Below are 15,279 nucleotides of genomic sequence, written 5' to 3'. Positions count from 1 at the left end.
GCGTTCAGGAGGTTGTCTGTTGAAATGTGGCTAATCCGGGAAACTTTCCGGAGTTTGTTGATTGTTCAATGGATTTTTCCACTAGTCGTTAGCATGTAGCCATCAAACATCCTTAAATATAAACGATCCAGATGTTTTCAGCTGTTGTCAACCCATAAACTACATTTAGGTGAGGTCCAGGCCTGGTTAGAAATTATTTATATATGTATAGATAATTTGAGATTATACTTTAGACAAGAATTAGCTAAATGCTTATTTAGCTCATTCTAAATGCTAAATCAAGCTAAATCATGTTTGGTTAACTTTCTGTTTTTTTTGTGGGGTCGGATACACATCCAATGGCCACAAACCATCTTTGTATAATAAGTCAATGATAGATAAACTCAGACATTATATAAATGCCATGAAACAGACATATCGTGTCTCGCCATACTTTAGTCTCGGGACTGGCTCCCTTCATTTGCACGGGGGGACAGAACGCTCATTCAAACAGGTCCGGGAAGCCGCTGGCTCACAGATGAATGCATTTGTAAGAACAGGCTCAGACAGCTAATGGGTTTTGAAAAATGAAACATTTACATGAGGAGCTAAACCAAATGGGTGACTATCTGTAGTCAAAGCAAAAAAAACATCTCCATGGAGACCAGCGGGTGATGTCCCGAGTCAGGTCTGCGCCCACTTACACTAAAACATGCATGGCTTTTTAGGTATTTTTCTGAATAACACACCTGTAAATAAATACATGTATGCATTTGATACTTTCCTTTGGGTTCAGTTTACGCAGTGTGGCTTTAAACGTGCACCTCTCTATTAAACTATTACTCCTTCTCAGCCTATTGTAACCGTTCCCGTACGGTGCGAGTGCACTTGTGTCAGCCCGTGACCCGGGCTCTCTCAGCGGGGGTCCTCCTCTCTGGCAGACACGTCCGCTCAGGCAGGTATAGGAGCCAGCGCACAGACATTATAAATCACCCTCCTACCAACGGTGCGCTCAAATAAATATGGCCACCGCCTCTGTGGGAGCTAAGATGGCCACTCGGCTTCGGGTTATCTCCCGAAATGACTGCAGCAGAAACATATTCGCTTTAATGTCTGTATTTCCGACTTCTTTTGAGCCAACAGTCTGGGGAAAGGTACAGTCTGAATTTATGGAGCCGTTAATCCTCCTGGCTACATGCGCTGACTGAGTTATACCAGCGCTTAGTATCTAATCTGTTCAGTATGGCCGGTGTCACTCGATGCCGCTTTTAGACCAGGATACTTGACTGTTCGCTTGTCATCTCACCGAGCGTATAAATCCACCCGATGTAACGCTCGGAAAAGTGACTCGGTGCGTCTCAACATTTCCAGGTACACGCCAGGACAAACACATCGTTATCCGGGAGGAAAGTCGAGCAGAGAGACGGAGAAGATGGGAGTCCGAGAGCAGAAGTAATACATTATGTTCGGGGGAGAGGGAGAGAGGCTGAAGCCACTTCTGGATATTATTTTATACAAGTATTTGTGAATGACTGTGATCCTGAGTGAAAACAAATCTGAATCAAAGTATCCCATTTGTTGAAACTTAAATAAGAGAAAAAGAAACAGAGGGCTGGATGTGTCTATTTATCATCTGGTGGAGTCACAACAAGTTATTTTTGTAAAAGGTTCTTGATACTTTTTTACTGCGATGCCACTGGGACTTGATCTTTTCTCAGGACAGTGTTTGATCCCTGAACGTTTATGAACTATTCTCTTTTTACTCACTGTTAACGGGACTATACAGAGTTTAAAAATGTAAAAAAGTATTTTCCTCCCCCTACATGTTCTAGCCATGTCCTAATGTGTAGAATGAGCCCAGACCTGTTCACCACAACTGCCTCTAAAATCCTGCACTGTCACTCAAAAAGGTGTTACTTCGGGTCCGAATTGCCGTCATGCACGAGCTTAATATAGAAGGTGCAGTTACACGTATGACCTGAGGTGGCAGTAGTGAGTATAAAATGGCTAACTTGCATCTAGCCCCTTTAAACACAACCTGTCAACCTTCATCCCTATTTCCAATCTTATTTTCAAAACAAATTGATGTTTTAAACTAAATTAATTTGGTGAAATACTGACACTTAATTCCTTTGAGAAAATGAAACAAAAACTAGACCAACACCTTGAAGAGTTGTCGTCGACTAAGACTAGACTAAAATGATCACATTATGTAAATGACTGAAATGTGACAAAGACTAAAAAGCATTAAAGCACTAAAACTAAGAGGGCTGTCAAAGCAAACACCGGTTGTGGCTCAAAAGTGGGTCATGGGAAGTTCTCCTGTGAGTTCTGGGCCTGTCCCAATAATAAGGTAGATAAAGTTTTGACAATTTGATCATGTGATGTATATGAGTCAAACTGCAAAATTATTTTTTATCCTTTATGATTTATTTACTGAAGGAGAGTCTTGTTTTTGGTAGTGTGTCTCCATTATTTGTATTTTCTTAATGGGATTGTACTTATTTTTTATACTAATATAGCTAAATTCTGACATTTGTGGAAAAATCTGAAGAAAGAACTTTATTTACCGCTCAGTTACTAGTTGTAAATCCTCGCTTTATTTACCCGCACATAGTTTTGACGTGTTTCCAATTCAGTGCATCATCTCGTAACACACCACCGCGGAATAAAACTACATTTACTTCACGCAAAACCTAACAAATCATCTCAATGTCGGCTTTATTTTGACTCGCTTTTATAGCTCACAGATGCTAATTACGCTCGCTGTCCAAAACTCAGACCCAACATGGCTGCTGTTTGTCCCAACTCATAAACTTCCCTAAACAGTACTTTTCACTGTTTGTGCTCTGGCTGATGCTCGTGTGCATGACGTGAATGCACTGCAGCAGGTTGGAGTTTGGAGAGGTTTTTTTTTTTTTTCTCACTAATTTGAACCAGGCGTTGTTGGCCCCGTCAGTGGCGGCATATTTGGATACACTGTATGTCATAAATGCAGAGGCTTTAACAATTTTGGGCATTATTTTTTTTAGTTATATTGAAACAAACATTCAGTTGCAAATATGGATGGCTAAACTCATGTGTTATATATATTCTGAATCATCGTAGGAGAGGTTTTCGGATGATGAGCACTGAATTTTGCAACAAATGTTATTTCACGCCCTTGAACCTTAATTTGCAGTACATTATATTGTAGCTTTCCCCTTTTGTTCTTCTTTAAGCTGGAGTACTTAATCTGCCTGTTTTTAAACTGTGAAAGGAGGAGGTACATGTGTATTATCCTTCCTTCCTTCCTTCCTTCCTCTTTTTCTTCCTTACTTCTTCTATTCCTTCCTTCCTCTATTCATTCCTTCCTTCTTTACATCCTTCCTTCCTTCCTTCCTCTATTCATTCCTTCCTTCTTTACATCCTTCTTTCCTTTCTTTCTTCCTTCCACTCTTCCTTCGTTCGTTCCTCTATTCCTTCCTTCCTTCCTTCCTTCCTCTATTCCTTCCTTCCTTCCTCTCTTTCTTCCTTACTTTTTCTATTCCTTCCTTCTTCTTTTTCTTCCTTACTTCCTCTATTCATTCCTTCCTTCCTTCCTTCCTTCTTTACATCCTTCCTTCCTTCTTTACATCCTTCCTTCCTTCCTCTTTTCCTCTTTTCCTTCCTTCCTTCCTACCTTCCTTCCTTCCTTCCTTCTCCTCTTTGGGGGTGTGCTTCGTATAATTACTCGTCTGTAGAAACCATTTGCCTTTTAACTTTAGATGATGTTTTACCCCCCCAGAATTTGCTGGAATTGAATTTAATTGTTTTTGCGTTCTACCCCTGAAATGTACCCTGTGCCACTGGGACGCGATACAACCCCAAAAGCAGGATCGATCCACCCCAGGTTTAACAGTTGGACAGATGTTCTTTTCATTAAATTCCGCGCCCCTTCTTCTCCAAACGGACCTTTGCTCACTCCGGCCAAAAAGCTCAACAGTGGCACGCAAACGTTTAGGGGTAACATTTCTATTTGAGAGAAAAAGAGAATGAACCCTGCCTTATAATGTGTTGCAATGAGAAATAATGCCTTCTGACTTTGCACTGCAGCAGGTTTGGGATTTTTTGGCTAATCTGAAGCAGGCGTTGTTGGGTCTGTCATCGCAGGCGCACATTTCCCAGGCCGGAGAGGAAACCCCGGGTCAGGCTGACCAAAGGCGGTAAGTAGCACTATCCCGAGTCTGAGCCGTCACTCGGAGAGGAAAGAGCGAGAGGGGAAATGGGCCAAGTGTCGTCCTAGTGCCCCGGGGTAGTTAATGGGCCGAGTGTCCGGGAGTGACCGCCCCCGGCTGGAATGTCCTCTAGCAGGGGTAAGGGGATACGGATTGGAGCTGACGCCGGATCAAAAGACGGCGAGGGGAGAGAGGAGTGAAGCGAAAAAGAGTGAGAGGAGCAGGTAATCAGTGAGCTTACGCAGCGAAGTCTCCTGGGACACAATCAACACGGCGGAAAACATCCAGGCACAACTAAATACATTCATCTTAGTTTTTTTTTACATCTGTCAAAATGTAACACATTTTGAGGTGTGTTAAAATACAACCCAAGTGTTTTTGCACTGTATGAAACTGTGTGTGCCAAAAACAACGCAGTACATTTCAAAAGAGCGATGTGAAAACAGATTTACTGAAATCATTACTTTTAGTCTCATTTTACTCGACGGAAATTTAGTAAAACTCAGTAAATTTAGTCGAATTTACTTTTCTATGATTTTCTTTCAGACATAATTCTCCACATGAGCAAAGCACACACTTGTACCTTAAGCATTTATTTTAAAGCCGTGCTGTGTTACATTACACCCATTAAATTGAATAAAATACAAGCATTTATAACATTACAGATATTTGTATACCGGTAGTTTTTTTTTTTTTTTTTTTTTAAATGCACAAGCAAATGTGTGTTTGCTGTGAGCGGCTTCTCCTAAAACCTGACTTTAACTTTTACTGGGAGTGGGGACGGGACATCTCCAGCGTCTCCATGGAGATGTTGACTAAAGGCATCCAAAAGTGAGCTCTAAATAGGTTAGGTCCTCATTCAAATCCAGTCTTTGATGAAGCACTGCAAAAATAGCATTTTCTGTGTCGAGCTGGTCATTAGGAGCATGTTTTGTATTGGCAACAGGTTAATCCGAAATGTTACACAGTGTGCCTTTAAATCACATGAGGCTCTTTCAAACTATCACTGGAAGTTCAGTTGTTTTGATCTTTATGAGATTAGGATATCATAGTTTTAGTCTCATGAACTACTTTTAATCTAGTCAGAACAAATATTACTTAACAATTGGTAATCAGGTGGCCAGCATTTGTTACCTAATGCTTTGTAATCAGGAAACTGAACAAAAGTATTTGTTTTACAGACTTGGTCCAGTATTCGTGTGCGTAAACTACCTTGACGCTGTCGTCCACCTCCATGTGGCCCTGCAGTTTGCCGTTGACGCTGAAGACACAGAAGTGGCCCCTGTCGTAATAAACCACGCAGTGTCCCTCGGAGGACGACTGGATGAGCCGCGGCCGCACACAGGACTCGGGGCCCTCCAGTGTCCTCAGCAGGTCCCCGTTCATGGAGTGGATCAGGCACGGGCCCTCTGCGCACACACAGAAAAAAAAAAAAACATGCTCATTTTTATGGACCTAAATTTAAGAGTCAATGCAAGTGTGTGTGATATGAGTTTTCTAGTATTGAGGCCCTTTTGCTTGTTTGTAATAATAATCTACCTTTGCAGCCACTGATGACCAGCCCCAACTCAGCGCAGACACTGGCACAGGTGACCTCACAGTCGTGTCCCGTCAGGATGGCCCGGGGCATGGTGAACTCTGCTGGAAAACACAAACATACATGTATAAATACTATATGTAATACCAGCACAACGGCACTAGAGGGCAGGAGACACCACAGAACAATGAGTGGATCAAACTAAGGCTTCTTCATTAAGTACACAAAGTCATCTGCAATTTTAGACAGTTCATTTTCATTTAGGAGAGAACTTCGGGTTTTACATAATTTAGATCTATTTCAAAACTTTTCCAACCCTTACTGCAATACAACACTATATTATTTTCACTTCTTTTTTGTTTTGTTTCAGGCCCTGGAAGTTCTATTGTAAGTTTCTTCAGCTAATATTGTAATACTCTGCGATGTATAAAATAAGGTTTTCTAGAGATAATTGTGTCCAACTCAGTCGGTCTCCCTCTCTCCGGCTTGTCATTGGCTCGCAGCTCTCCCTCTTCTCTCCCTGAGCGTGTTCACTGGATCCAGATGTGGGGGTTCGGAGAGGGAACGGGGATCACTGACATCTGTGTGACTGGGTTTGGGTTCGAGCTGTCAGACCGAGCGACAAAACAAAAGTCACATTTTACTTCCACGTCTGTCTCCCGTGACGGCTGCCAGAGCACTCACAACTGACGGCTAAATATGATGGTATGATTGTAAGTCTATTTAATATTCAAAATGGAGCTGGAAGTGCAAAGTTTCTTTCAATCCCTGTCTTGACTAGGTCTCTATGACATAAAATTAGAAAGAAAGAAAAAAAAAACAGAGTAACATGGGTATTAAGTAACACGCTAATCTGAAATGCGCGTGGAGGTCACTGATGGTCATCAGATTCTGCCTCTGACCCTTTTCCTTTTCTCCACGGTCAAGTTCACATCAAACGTGAGCTACAGGCTGAGTAAATAAACGAGTGGGAAACAAAACTCCCTGCGGAAAAATAACAAGCCTTCAGGGCCGTTTTCTACTTTTGTCTTGAAGAGCGGTCCATTACCTTTTTGGAAGATTGGCCATTTTACTTTTTATGATAATGCAAAAGGCGATATCGTAAAAAGCATCCACAGAGTCATTGTGGTCGCTCTGTTCTTGGGCAAGACACTTCACTCATCGTTTCTATTTGTGAATGTGATGTTTGAGAGTGAGTGGTTGGTTCAGTCAGTCAACCCCAGGGCAGCTGTGGCTACAAAAGTAGCTTACCAACACTATATGGAGTGAATGAATAATGCAATGTAAAGTGTCTTTGAGTGTCCTGAAAAGTGAGATATAAAACCGATGCATTATTGTTATCATGACCAACATTTTTCCTTGGAGAGCCAAAATAATGTTTTGCATGTAAATATCGTGTGCTGGACAATGGATCATCTTCAAAATTGTACGAGGACATAGTGGTTAATCTACAAATCACCAACCCACGTCAATCCATTTGAAGGGGCAAGTTTAACCCGCTGGTCCCACTTTGGGCGCCCCCAGTTTTTGTTTTGGCAACAGTCCTAATTGTAGATCACTTGAAACCTACATAATAAAAGAAGTAACCTGGGAAACCTGCCGGAGCCACACAGATAACTCTGCACAGTGTCTGCTAATGCACTTGAGTTTTTTATTGAATTCCATAAGCTAATACAGGCCCTCTAATGAGACTGCAAACTGAAGCCACGGCTACTGTAAAACCATAATTCGATTTGGGCAAAAAGACTGTATTCATGAGGCTTTTACCCTCACGGAGCCCCCTGTAAAAATGACATATACAAGACAGGCCCATATACAACTCTTTATGAACTCGCATGTCCATAAATGTGGACCTGAGAGTATGGATCTAATGTATTCCAGCGCAGCACAGAGTAAATACGACCTGCTCAGTATAGAGCATATTTCCACAGGCAAAAATGGCATGAATATAATTACATTTTAGGTCATAACATTTATATGGGTTAAACTATGATCAAATTACATGTTCATCTCAAATTTGTTGAATGATTCCAATGTTCTGTGCAAGTTGACAGAAGGTCATTAGGAACCTTACAATGAAAACTACTCATTTATTAATTAAATATGTTATAAGATTGTAAACGTAAACCAACAGTCTTCACCGTGTTCCAAAGTGTGCTATGGGGTGCCACAGGGCTCAGTGCTCGGGCCAATTTTATTCATGTTGTACATGCTGGCATTAGGTAACTATCAGAAATCACTGACGACACACAGCTATACACTCAGATCAATTATACAGGCTTAGTTTCTTGCTGCCGTCATAGACATAATGACACAATTTTTTCTACAGCAAATACTTCAGTTCTTTCAGTTAAGAAAAATATTTTACTGAGCAACTTCAAGTTTTTTGGAGTTATATTTGACCAATAGAACTGAATCTGTAACTTTAGTCAAGTAACGAAATCAAATACTTTGACCACCTCTGGATACAATTCTTTTCTATTTCTTTATACAACAACAACAACAAATATCAACCTCTAAGTCAGTGGTTCTCACACTGTGGTGCATGCGTTCGCTTTACTAGTTATATGTTAGCTGATTTTGCTTGTTTAGAAATGGTTTACATCTAATTGAGACATACTTTAGGCCTGTTTTAGACACAGTTAGGACCTAATTTTCTCTTGACCGTGGTACTTGGAATGTCAAATATATGAGGTGGTACTTTTCTTGTTTCTGCCACATTTCAACTTTCAGAATACTGCATTTTTTGGTCACTTTCTCTCAAGTTTCAACTCCCAAGCACCTTCAACATCAAACAATCACACCAAAAACCTCCTTATTTATTTTGTCCACTCTTCCCTGATGTTTCCCGCCGTGTATCAAGCTTAGCCTAACCCTGGACTTGGTTTGTGTGTAGTCCGAGGATTTAACAGGCGGACATCACAGCGTTATAAAGGCTGTGGTTTGACCTGCGAACGCTTGGATTACAGCGCCGTGTTGGACCTGAGCCCGGGCGGATCAATAAAGCTGATATATTGGTGTATCAGTTAACCTTTAGGGCCTTTGCAGAGGGGCTCCATTTGGTTTGCATTAGGGCCACATCTGACTACAATCCAGGGCCTGCGCAGGACTGACGCTAAAACACTAAGCAGCTATGGCTATCCGCGAGTTTGGACACGCAGGGATTTACTATTGGGGTTGGAGTATTCAGCATTCAGTAGTCTTCAATGGGGACAGCGTGGAGCAGTCAGTAAGAACATTGAGAGAAGATTTTGCTTATTTTTTTTTTTTTTTTTCAATCAAATAAAGTGACAAAATAACAATATCATTTACTCCAGCCATTCCCAAAGTCAGCACGTCGTGGCTCCCCTTGTCGATCCAAAGAGCCTACGGGGCCCCACCAACATAAAAACTCACTAATTTCAAAGAGTATGTAATGTTTTTCCTCATTAATTTGTCATAATCTTACATAACATAATATGTGAAAAAATATGGGATCGGATCGCAATACATTTTACTGCAATATCAAGAATCGATACTTCATCAAGTAACACAATACTTTCAATACTTGTGTTTGGCGGCATTTTTATCACACACTCCTTTGTTTTACAGATACACATTTTGTGTTAATGCACTTTTCAATCTTAACACTTCAACAAATGGCATTTAGTTTATAAACTTTGGACACACGACTGTTTTCTTTTCATACATTTTAAGGTAATTTTACTCATCATAATTACTTACTATATTGTATCGTACATGTATCGGATTGGCCCCTAAGTATCGTGATAGGTATCTGATCCTGACAAAAGTGACAAATCGTCCCAGCCCTTCTGAATACTATATAATTAAACAAGTACACATAAAGTTCATTTCAAAATCATTCATTTTTAGGTGATTGCTGTGTGGTCAATCTTTGGAGGCCCCCGTGCCCCACTTTGGGAATGGCTGGCCTAATTAAGCCAGGAGTACAATGTTGAATGAATTCTTTCACAGAAAATCATACAACACACACATTTTGCCCTAGAAAGGGTTAGTAAATATTTGTATTTTAGCTTTGTATAGAACATAATAATGTGGCTTTAATATACATTTAGCGCATAATTTCCTAAATAATCCACAGCGCCCTCAAGTTAAAGGGGTGCATGAAAAGCCCCACGAGCTTCGCCACACTTGTTAGGAACTACTGATGTTGAGTATATTCTTCAGCATTCCCATGTGTAGCCAGCAGATGGCAGTGCAGCCTTGAGTACCGTGGTCTCTTTACGTTATGAGCCAGAGTGAGAGCAACGTGTGTACGAGCCTTTCCTCTAAAGTGTGCAGATATTCACACAGCATTATACATGAGAAGAATGTGCGCTCTTACGCTCGCAGCTGTTCCTGTTCAGGCCCTTGCGACTCTTGGAAGGCGAATAAAGAGAAAAACCACTGTCTGCATGTCACTATATGTATATCTTTAAGTATGTGTGTGAGGAAGGGGGGGGGGGTGGATTCTCTGTGGTCTGGGGCAATGGAGCATCACATTGTGGTGGAGGGCGACCGCTCTGTCTGCGCTTCAGCATGGCAGGCACACACGAGGTTAGCAGAAACATGTTGGACACAAACATGGGCTTTTTGTCATGTTCGCTCACATTATCACCATAAATCCATCAAAAGGAAAGAGAGAGTTTCTGTGAATGTGTAAGCAATGAGTATGACGTAGCTTGAATGTCAGTGGACACTGAACAAAAATAACCATGCTCTGCTAATGTAATAGGCTACATTTAGCACTAGCAGCTTGATAACCCTGTTTCAGTAGATTTCAATGTTCATTTCATTGAGTTTCTCTTTAGGTCATACAATCAGTGTCTATATTTGATTAAATATGACATTGTGTAGCGTGACGTAAACAGCTAACATAAATTAGAGCTCAAAAGTCCCGCCTACTTCCGGTCAAGTGCTGGGATCCAGAAGTAAAAATCCCATTTGTTTTGTGCCTCGATTTTAAGAAAAATTCAATTATGAGTTTAAAAGCACAAAGCCGGCTAATCAGCTACTGTGTGTGCCAACTACCGACCAATTGCTAAATACTGTACTTGAAAATACAGCAAAATAATTCTAGACAAATTTAAAATTGTGTGTTTAATGTCCATGACTTGGCACACAAATATTTTGAAATGCTAATCTTAATTGTAAAAGCCATACTTTTAGTTTTTCAATAGCAAATAATAACAAAAAAAATCAAAGTGTGAACACCATCCACCTTGAGCCTATTATAATGCAAAACCACTGCTCCAGATGACACCGCGCCGGAGCTTATTAACCACATTACAATTTGTCATAAATTCCAGCCCATTTGTAACTGCTCACTTAGCGACACGTAGGCCGGTGTGAGCCGACTGAATTAGCACATAGAGGCTGCGTTTGAGAAATACGCCGCTGCCGCTTTGATCAGAGGTAAATGCCATATGTTCAGTAACGCAGGGAGGCCCGGGCATTTTTCACTTTTATCGAGCGCTCTGACCCCTGGCCCTGGACGCTGCTGCACAACTTTAGCGGCTCTAAATGGCCCTCACTTTCTCTCCCATTACAGACACATTACACACACACACTTCTCACCGGGTCCACACAAACACACACTCGGACATTAGAGAGAGCACCAGTTCTGCAAAATCTAACCTGTGAGCTCTAATCCGGGAGTGGTCAGGTTCAACTGATGAGACTTTATAGATGGCTGTGATGAATTACAGTTTCATAACCCTCTCAGTTATAAGTCTATATAATGGTGGACAGATTGATACCAAAATATCTATATTTGAATACTGTAGCCAGAATCCATATTTCTTAAAATTGATACATAAATTACTTTACTTTTTCGATCAAAATTATTTACTTTGTAGTTTTTAAATGGTTAGATCAGTGTTACTTACATAGGAACTTTCCTTTGCTCCTTTTCACGCAATTTGTGCAGTTAAGTCTTGGTAAACTGAAATATCTGGTGCACATCTCTCGAGTAAAAGAGTACAGGCGCTTACTTCGTCACAATATGTTTGTTACTTTCAGAGGACGTAATAAAGTATACTATATGATCACGCTTTTTCATGTTAGTCTTGAATTTAAGCGTCACAACTATATAAATGCTATACATTTAAAAAGTAAAATTCTTGTCAAAACAAAAATTTGTCCTAGGTTAACTTCAAGTCCGAGTTTGATCTTTAGTTAAAAACAAGGTCTATTTCTGCTATATTTTAACAGCACACAGAAAGCGGTAATTAAAATACGTATATAAAAAATCTATTGCAATTACTGGGTAGCAGATGACATCACATAACTCTATCATTAGTAATTAATCAGTACACAAGAGTATAGAACAAGATTAATATTTCATAGTACAAACTTTTGTCTGATTAGGTTTTAAATCTAAAATTATACAGCGCATGGCCAGCATAGTGCTTGGGAACCCCCAGAGGAACAATGAGAGGGACATCATCACATCATAGAGTTGGTCAATAACCAATGTCCATCTCAGTTATGAGTTAATAATGCAGGTTTTTGCCCTCATTGTGTTCAGCCCTTTACGTGCATATGTGTGTGTGTGTATGTGTGTGTGCTTGTGTGTGTGTGACAGTGTGGACATACTGGCTGAGCTCTCCCCGATGCTGCAGTGTTTGCCGTTCCAGTACCACAGCAGCAGAGTGGCGTCTCGGGAGCCGGACAGGACGTAGCAGTCTCCCCCGATATAGGACTCAGAGCGGGCAAGACACGTGACCACATCCCAGTGACCAAACACAATCTGGGTCAGCTTGCCTGCACACAAACAGATACAGAATTAAGTATTATGTGCATTTAACATCAAGTAAATAGAGCTTTGATTGCACGGTTAGGATAATAGTAAATGTTTTAATTTCTTTTAAGATGCATACACAAGCGTTCTGATGCTACAGTGTGCTAACCTCTTAACATAGTGCATTTTCTCCAGTTCGGCTCTTCCCAAATTTAAAAGCTTCTCGACTGGCGTTAGACGGGCGTATAGGCTGTAAGAGTTTTCATTTGAAAGCTAAGACCTACATGAGGAAAAATAATATTAGTTCCCGCACACTACCAACCTTGCAAAAATAGTTTATTAGGATTTGGTCAACGTTTTGGTCCTGAGACCTTCATCAGGCAAATCTAAGACCTACAAAACTGATCACAAATAAGTCACCCCTTTGTTTATTCTCATGTTTTCGCAGTTTTTTGTTGCTTCACTTTTGCATTGCTTTTTTGACACTTTTTTTTGAATGTTTTCGTCACTTTTTTGTTGTGTTTTTACCATTATTAAAATTGTGTTATTGTTGCTTTTCTCGCACGTTTTTGTCGCTCTTTTGCTACTTTTTTCTCACTCGTTTGTTGTTCTTTTGTTGCATTTTCATCCTCGTTTTTGTCGCTATTTGACGCTTTTTTTCAAGAAACTTTCAGATTGGCTAAAGCCAAAGCCAACAGGAGAAAATGTGCTTGGTTCAGGTGGGAGTTAAGAGGTTAAAAGTACAGTGTACCAGTGAGGACCTAGCAGTAGCAATAGCCATAGTAGCATTAGCATTCCTAGCATATCAACAGTTAGACGCTGTCCATATTGCCTGTGCTAGCCATCCTGTCTTGGCCTCTTCACATCACATCCACATTAAGTCTTGCTCTAATTCCCACTGCAGTATAAATATTTGCTCCGGCCCTGCCCTGCGCGTATGTGTGTTAGCGTGTGTGTGTGTGTGTGTTAGCGTGTGTTAGCGGGCGTGCACTCCCCTGCCTGTGTATACATTAAGAAGCTAATTGCTGTCAGATCTCCAGACCACACTCTACTGTCTGTCTGGCGCAGTAGTTCAGGGGTGACCTCTGCAGTCAAACGGCGGACCACGCGTGTACACAATATGACATTTGCGTCCAAGTGTCCACGCCATGATGAAGCCATATCTGTCCCGGGACGTCAGGGATCATGATCGCAGATGACGGGGGAGGGGGCAGGCAAGAGGAGAGGGGCGTTTGGATAAGGCTACAAAGAGACATCAAACGTGTTAAATGTTTGACATCTTTATAAATACTTGGGAGAAACGGTGATGGCTGCCGCGATAATGGCTTCCAGGCAGCACGTGGTGAAACTGTAGCGTCTTCCAAAAAGGGAATTTAATGGAATGTGTAGGTGTTGTCAAACTCAGAAGTGTCGGGGTTGGAATACTGTAATTAGTGAGATAAAGCCAAAAACAGATTCAGCCAAAAGGGGTGAGGAAAAAAAAAACGTATTGTGTTTAATGTGAAGTCTCGGGGAAGTCTGCTTTAATAATATCATCTTGGCAGTGTCCACCTTTGACAAAATTTGACCTATGCCTTTTGTTGTTGGTTTATAGGGAGCTTTTAACCATATCATGAACGCACCACATCATCTGTGTACATGAGTAATTGTGAATATCAAGTCTGTCTCCTTCTTCATTGTAAAAACATCAGCACGTAATCCATGAAGCTCCATGTTTTAAAGAAGGGGGTATTCTGCATCTTCATTACTATTTCACACTTAAAGGAACAGGCCACCGTTTTTCCATACCGAGATATGTTCTTACCTGAGCTTAGACGAGTTGATGTGTACCTGTCTGGTCTTCATGTGTGCGCTCAGTCACGTAAAATGACCAAAGATGTTGTTAGCATTTGGCCTCTCCCAGTATATTCCTATAGCTCCAAACAGGGTGAAGTTAGAAGCGACCAAGCTCTTCCACAGGCACAAAGACCAGACAGGTATGGATCAACTCATCTAAGCTCAGGTAAGAACATATGGCAGTATGGAAGAACTGTGTGCCCTCAGTCATGCAAAAAGACCGAAGATGTTGTTAGCATTTGGCCTCTCCCAGTATATTCCTATAGCTCCAAACGGGGTGAAGTTAGAAGCGCCCAAGACAGGTACACATCAACTCAGATAACAAAAAAAACAGTGGCCTGTTCCTTTAAGAAAATGCGAGCTGAAATAAGGAGTTTTTTGGAAGGTTGAGCTGCGCTGCTAATGATAGCCACTAGGGGAAGATCTAAAGAGGACTCCAAGATGCGTTAGCAGCTCGAAACACGACTTCAGGTATGTTTTTGATGAGAACACTATTTGTAACACCTAAAAGGTATAGTTTGCATAATACCCCACCCTTAAAATAAGATAAATAGCCTGCACAACAACAAAGCCAGGTTGGCAATCTTAATTTGTTTTGAAAGTGTTTCAAATAGTTTCAGACTTTGCCACAAAACCTTTGATTGAGTCCACAAAGTACCTTTCAACATTCCTTGTCATACATTTGCAATATGGGCTATAATGCTAGGATGCTAGGAAGTATAATTTTAAAGTGGTAGTATAACTGTGACTTATAAACCGGCTTTTAAACATCTCGGCATTGATTTTTTTTCCGTCACCAAAATAATGCGTAAAATGAGGCAAGCGTGATATTTTCCTATAACGTCGACGGAATGCAAAGCGGCGTTTCTCAGATCGCACCCCCACATGTACACGCTCCGTCGACGCGCGTGCAGATTGCCATTACAAGTGCGCGCGTTTCATCCACGTGTACCAATCAGGATGTGTAATTGATAAAATCCCCTGTTCTT

The 15,279-nt window shown here is 41.0% G+C and overlaps 1 protein-coding gene across 15 annotated transcripts in view; it reads right to left on the bottom strand.

Moving 5' to 3' along the window:
• Positions 1-15,279, bottom strand: part of lrba (LPS-responsive vesicle trafficking, beach and anchor containing) — a 462,623-nt gene that overhangs the window by 226,410 nt on the left and 220,934 nt on the right. For 10 of the 15 annotated variants that reach the window (XM_079552680.1, XM_079552675.1, XM_079552686.1 and 7 more), the window contains 3 exons: positions 12,310-12,477; positions 5,715-5,816; positions 5,388-5,584 (listed from right to left, as the gene is read on the bottom strand). In XM_079552680.1, coding sequence (XP_079408806.1) covers positions 5,388-5,584; positions 5,715-5,816; positions 12,310-12,477 — 467 coding nt within the window. The remainder of the gene's footprint in view (positions 1-5,387; positions 5,585-5,714; positions 5,817-12,309; positions 12,478-15,279) is intronic. The other 5 variants (XM_079552684.1, XM_079552689.1, XM_079552688.1 and 2 more) reach the window with 1 other exon arrangement.

This window comes from Gobius niger (assembly GCF_951799975.1).
Source record: "Gobius niger genome assembly, chromosome: 3".
In the NCBI taxonomy this organism is placed as follows: Eukaryota; Metazoa; Chordata; class Actinopteri; order Gobiiformes; family Gobiidae; genus Gobius; species Gobius niger.
Note: the sequence above shows the minus strand (reverse complement) of the source record. Positions and strands in the feature narration are given on the sequence as shown.